Source organism: Erythrolamprus reginae, chromosome 5 (assembly GCF_031021105.1).
Source record: "Erythrolamprus reginae isolate rEryReg1 chromosome 5, rEryReg1.hap1, whole genome shotgun sequence".
NCBI lineage: Eukaryota > Metazoa > Chordata > Lepidosauria > Squamata > Dipsadidae > Erythrolamprus > Erythrolamprus reginae.
In genome coordinates this window covers 48,768,556-48,774,555 of record NC_091954.1, presented here as the reverse complement: position 1 = coordinate 48,774,555, position 6,000 = coordinate 48,768,556, and the positions used below count along the sequence as shown (strand labels likewise).

At 41.2% G+C, this 6,000-nt stretch overlaps 1 protein-coding gene across 3 annotated transcripts in view; it reads right to left on the bottom strand.

The window, feature by feature from the left end:
* Positions 1–1,397: 1,397 nt before the first annotated feature.
* Positions 1,398–6,000, bottom strand: part of CHST15 (carbohydrate sulfotransferase 15) — an 81,850-nt gene continuing 77,247 nt past the window's right edge. For 2 of the 3 annotated variants that reach the window (XM_070753993.1, XM_070753994.1), the window contains exon 8: positions 1,398–2,060. In XM_070753993.1, the coding sequence (XP_070610094.1) occupies positions 1,870–2,060 (191 nt within the window). In that variant the 3' untranslated portion in view covers positions 1,398–1,869. The remainder of the gene's footprint in view (positions 2,061–6,000) is intronic. The other variant, XM_070753992.1, reaches the window with a different exon arrangement.

Sequence of the window (6,000 nt, the reverse complement as noted above, 5' to 3'; positions counted from 1 at the left end):
ACCTTACAAGGCCCAGATCAGCTGCTTTCAGCTGATTTCTCTGTGTTGTGAATCAAACAAGGAACTCTTTACATCCCAGAATTGTTTATAATAGAGAAAAGTTCTAATCAGCTCCCATGATATTCACCCCAAGCTATCTATACTGTTATATATATATTTGAACTACTGGACTTGAAAGTGGAAAATATAACTAAAAAGGGTTATACGTAGAATAGAACATAGGATACTAGAAGAAAATCATGTTTAGCTGAGTAAAATACACCTTGAAGAAGATAATTTGTGTACTATTCTCCCTTGATTAAGTGGTTGTGTGAAGATCAAAATTATACTATATGCTTTGTATAAACTGAATAAATAAATAACTGCCACACAAACAATGTTATCTTGGATAAAAGCCAGCTGAGACTCCATTTTCAATCCTGATTTTTGTTTAAAGTTTTTCCTGTCACATCAGATTTGGTTCCATTCAGTTCAGGTCTTGGAGAATAACTCTGCTATTGAATAAAATGATGGACACAGGCCTAATTTCATTTCTTCTATTTATATTCTACTGGAGTAAGAAAAAATAAAAAGGTAATAAAGCACATTTTAAAATAATGTGATTCTTCACAACATTAGAAAAATATTGCGGGCTTCTTCTACATTCTAATGACAGATGATACCCTAAAATCAATATAAAGACATACTGAAGAGCTACCTTTTAAAATTACAAGACAGTTATTTTTTTCCCCTTTTTTCTATTTTTATTACTTTCATTACATTAATTATTTTAGCTATTTCCTCAGAGACAAAATTGAAGACTTTTCAAAGTAAACTCCCACTCTTTTCCATAGACTTTGGATTTGTACCATGTTGAATACAAGCTTAAATAACACTTAACTAAAGCAACTGAAAGACATCATTTTATCACTTCCCACACACAAACACTCACATATTTTTATTCTATTTTACTTTAAATTGATCTGTTCTGGCAATATTCTGGGTTTAACTTTGTATAAAGTCACATCAAAACTATTTGATTTAATAATTGAAAGTAGACATTCTTCAGAAAATGACTTCTGCTGCTAATAGCAATATAATTGTGTATGGAGTCCACTTAAAGAAAATGTTCCATTAAACAAATTGCTACATTATATTTCATGTTAACTACTTCTGGTAATTTGAATGGGCTTAGTGTGGTTACACAGGCTGCCAATTGATGAATACTGTATTTATTTGAAGGGGAAAAAATGTATTCCTAATATTTTACCTACGATATGATAGTCCTAGATGGGAACATTGTAATGAAGGCCATGTAGTTGTTACTATTTTTATTGTTGTCTAATTCTTCTTTAATTTTGGAGTCATCCTCATTTAAAGTAAATATCATGTGTCAAAGTAAAAATCAAACCACTAGGTTAAAATTAATTAACTTTTAATGATTAAAAAGCCATTTTAAACAGTTTCCAAATATTGCAAGATATACTTAAAAGTGAAAACAAATGTGCATTTTAGGTATCTAGTGCTAATTTCTGTATTATAATACAGTTATTTTAAAACCAGAAGACTTAAGATTGCTTCAACCAAACATATTTGTACACTGTTGTTTTGTTGAGAAAAAATTGGCAAAAATCATTATATTCTTCTTTGGAAATCCAGTTCACATTCCAGCATTCCTTAATACGGAGTTCCCACACTGATTCAAGTTCTGGGGAACATAGCCCTAACACACTTGAAGAGCTTTGGAAAAGAATAGCAAGTGAAAGAGACATGAAAATGCAGATTTACTGACTTCACAATGGCAATTATTTACATCTGAAAAAAACAATCTTTTAAAAAATATATCTTTTTCTCTCCAAGCACTGAAGTGGTGGCTCTGAAATGATCAAATCAGGACTTTTTCCATAAAAAAGCTTCATCAGAAAGAACTTCAGCAAGTTTTTTGTTGAAAGGCTGATAGAAATCACACAGAATTTCTTTTGTGACAGGCAACATAGGACCTAGATTCCGATCTTCAGGTCTTCTAGTGTTTGAAGCAGGACTTTTAGTAATTAGAGCTTCTTGTTTTTCACTTAGACCACCTATGATAAAAAGAAATATTTATATAATCATGTTTAATTTTGCTTATTCATTTTCCTAAGTATTTGGCAAGTTATACAACATTCAATGAACAGGTAGGCTTTTGAATGTTATATGTGGTGGCTTAATAAGAAACAGTAAATGACATTTGCTTTTTTGTATTGTTTGATGTAATACCCACATCTTTTCTTTATAAATTATGTTTTTTTAAAAAGTTGATGTTAAATATAAGTAAGCATATATGATACAGCAAAGGCTACATTCTAAAGAGGGTTGAGGTGAGGGTAAAGAAATGAGCCAAGTTAAATGTAATTAAAATTACTTAAATACAATTATGTAAGAGAAGGAATGAACTTGAGGGTGGAGTTAAAACAGAGATCAGCTTAGAACCCCTACATAGTCATAAGTGAAATCCCTTTAGACTATATTAACCTTTATCTAACCCCAAGCAGACATTAACCATTAATTGAGAAGATTCCTGTGCAGAGGCATGATCAGCAATAAATCAGTTTAACTGGACCTTTACATGTGGATCTGATTTTTTGTGCTTGGCAAGTTAACATGTTCCTTTCTATCTGTAACATTATACATTACAATTCAGTGGCTCAGGAAGATTATTCGTGCATTCTGTCCTCAAAGAGTTAGACTTAATACTGCTACACAGTGTTTTATAGCCCTCTCTAAGAGGTTTACAGAGTCAGCATATTGCCCCAACAATCTGGGTCCTCATTTTATCAACCTCAGAAGGATGGAAGGCTCAACTTCTGGCAATAAGCTGGTAGTCAGCAGAATTAGCCTGCAATACTGCACCATCATGGCTCAAAGTGAATTTTTATAAGAAAAACTCATTTTGCTCCCATCCACAAATGGTTGATTCACAGAAGACCATTTCTATTTAGACATTGCTGCTGTTTTATATGTAGTTCTTTTAAGAGGAGTTGACATTGACATCCCCTCCAAGATGTCAAGATCCTCTTCAAAAGCAATGGACAAACAACACAGTTCTCTTAAATCTATCTACAATTTTTTTCTTTCAAAGAAAAATATACCGTATTTTCCGGCGTATAAGACGACTTTTTAACCCCTGAAAATCTTTTCCAAAGTGGGGGGTCGTCTTATAGGCCGGATACTGCGCCCATTCCACAGCCGCGGGCGGGAGGAGGCCGGGAGCGGGATTGAGGGGGGGGAGCGGACCCGCGCTCACTTTCGGCTCCGGGGAAAGGAAAAAGCGCTGCTGTTGCTGCTGTCGCTGCCGCCTGAGGCGGCGGCACTCGAATCTGGCGTGGTGGAAAATCTGGAGGCAGGCAAAGATTTTCCACCACGCCAGATTCGAGTGCCGCCGCCTCAGGCGGCAGCGACAGCAGCAACAGCAGCGCGTTGATGAAGCCGGCGAGGGAGCTCCGGAATCGGTTGGCGCTCACCCGACGCCTTGTTTTTTTATTTCCCCCTTTGGTTTCTCTTCACAGGCGGGAGTTCGGGAGGCAAGGGAGCGCTCAAGGAGACAGCGTCTTGCGGCATCGCTCAGCAACTTCTTTTTCCTTTCGGCGCCATAGCCATCCGCAGTCCCCGGAGCCAAAAGTGAGCGCGGGTCCGCTCCGCCCGCCCGGTTTGCAAGCGGCGGAGATCCCGGGCTGCTTGGCCGAGCGGGGCTTCCATTCAGGACGGGGGCAGGAGGGAGGGAGGGAAGGGAAACGCAGCCCTTTGCCTCAACCCGCGGGCTCCGGGGACTGCGGGTGGCTATGGCGCCGAAAGGAAAAAGAAGTTGCTGAGCGTCCCTTCGTCATAAACCCAACGGGAGGCGATGCCGCAAGACGCTGTCTCCTCGAGCGCTCCCTTGCCTCCCGAACTCCCGCCTCTGAAGAGAAACCAAAGGGGGAAATAAAAAAACAAGGCGTCGGGCGAGCACCAACCGATTCCGGAGCTCCCTCGCCGGCTTCATCGAAGCGCTGCTATTGCTGGACGACGCCACTCCCGCCGCCGGCTTTGCTGGGGTGGAGCGCCACTCCCGGCGGCAGGAACTGCGGGGGGTAGCCGGCGTAACGAGCCCTTGCCACAGCTATCCGCCGCTTCTTTGTTCTCCGCCTTGCCTCCGCTACTCCCGCCGCCGCCTTTGCCTCTTGCCCGGCGGGGAGAGCAAAGGCGGCGGCGGGAATAGCGGAGGCGAGGCGGAGAAGAAAGAAGCGGCGGATAGCTGCAGCAAGAGCTTGTTAGCCGGAGCGTACGCCGGCTACCCCCCGCAGTTCCTGCCGCCGGGAAGCAGCCCCTTTACATTAGCAGTGGCTGCAACGGCACTGGCGATGCGGCCGCTAGCCGCTCCGAGCGGTGTGGGAACGCCCACCCCTCTCACATTCCGGTCCCGGGCTGACAGTAAAGGGGCTGCTTCCCATCCTCCTGCCAGCTTGCTCAGAAGGAAACCTTCTGAGAAGGAGGATGGGAAGCAGCCCCTTTACTGTCATCCCGGGACCGGACTGTGAGAGGGGTGGGCGTTCCCACAGCGCTCGGAGCGGCTAGCAGCCGGATCACCAGCGCCACTGTAGCCACCGTTGTGGGAGGAGCCTCAGAAAGAAAATAAGAGAGAACAAGAGAGAGAGAGAACAAGAGAGAGGGAGAGAGGTGATTCTTGAAGCATATGGTAAAAAGCACCCAAATAATAAGAAACCCCCCCCCCAGCCCACACCTGTGTTTGAAAAGAATAAAAGAGAAAAAAAAACCCAGCCCTCAACTGGTTTTGGAAATGGTTCGAGTGTGTATACACACACACACACACACACACACACACGTAAGGGGGAGAGAGAGACAGGGATGGAAAAAGAGGAGAAGTGAGAAGGAGAAGGAATGAGGGAAAAAGGGAGGAAGAGAGAGAAATGAGAAACATGAGAGAGAAAAGGGGGAAAGACAGGAGAATAACCCAGAAATGAGACAGTGGTATAAATTTGAGGAGGGATGATTGATGATTGACTGTATTTATAAGGGGATGTTACATGGGATTGTATATATGAGGGGGTTATTTATGTGTGTGTGTGTGTGTGTGTGTGTGTGTGTGTATGTATGTATTTATTTATTTATTTATTAGATTTGTGTAATTTTGGTTGGTGGTGTGCCCCAGGATTTTGTAAATGTAAAAAATGTGCTGCGGCTCAAAAAAGGTTGAAAATCACTGCTCTAGCAGGTGGTAAATCAGCACTCCTTTTAACTGACAAGGGAGCCATTTCCCAGACTTTGATCATTTCCCCAGGTATTTTTGTACCTACTTGACCAACATTATTAGTGGTTGCAAAATTGAATGTTAAACTGGATGCATTTATTTCTGCCTGTTTGTATTTGTTCTTATGTTTAACCATTGAAAATGTACTTTTCCTCCAAAAAGAATCATCTTTCCATATTTCTTAGGCAACATTTTAAAATAACTTTAAAAGCTGAGGTCATATTATTCACCCTGCTCTGTATCATAGCACACTGCACAGTACTGAAAATTGGCAGGGTCACTAATTAAACCCGACAAGTTAAAATCTGTTTAAGTGACATTGCAAGAGGATAAAGACAGAAAGTGCGGAAAGAGGAAAAAATGGATGGGCTGTTTGGATTGCCATATCATGATATCACATACAGATTCTCATTCCATAATAGATTCTCACATAGGTGTCAGCATGCTGCATGTTAGACTGAAAGATACCTGCAGAATAGATGGTAGGAGAAAGAAAAATAGCCAGGTTCACCTTTTTGTGTTGACAAATTATGATGAGTTATAATAATAAACTTAATTGTGGTGAGGAGAAATATGAGAGGCAGACAAGACAGATAGACAGAGACATATGGAGAGATAGACAGAAGAGTGCTCCCACTTGGCTCTCTCTCTCTAAATAATTCATTCATAATTTTAACAATAAGATCTTCATCATTAGTAATTAAAATATTGTGTTATCATGTTCAGAAATGATTTTT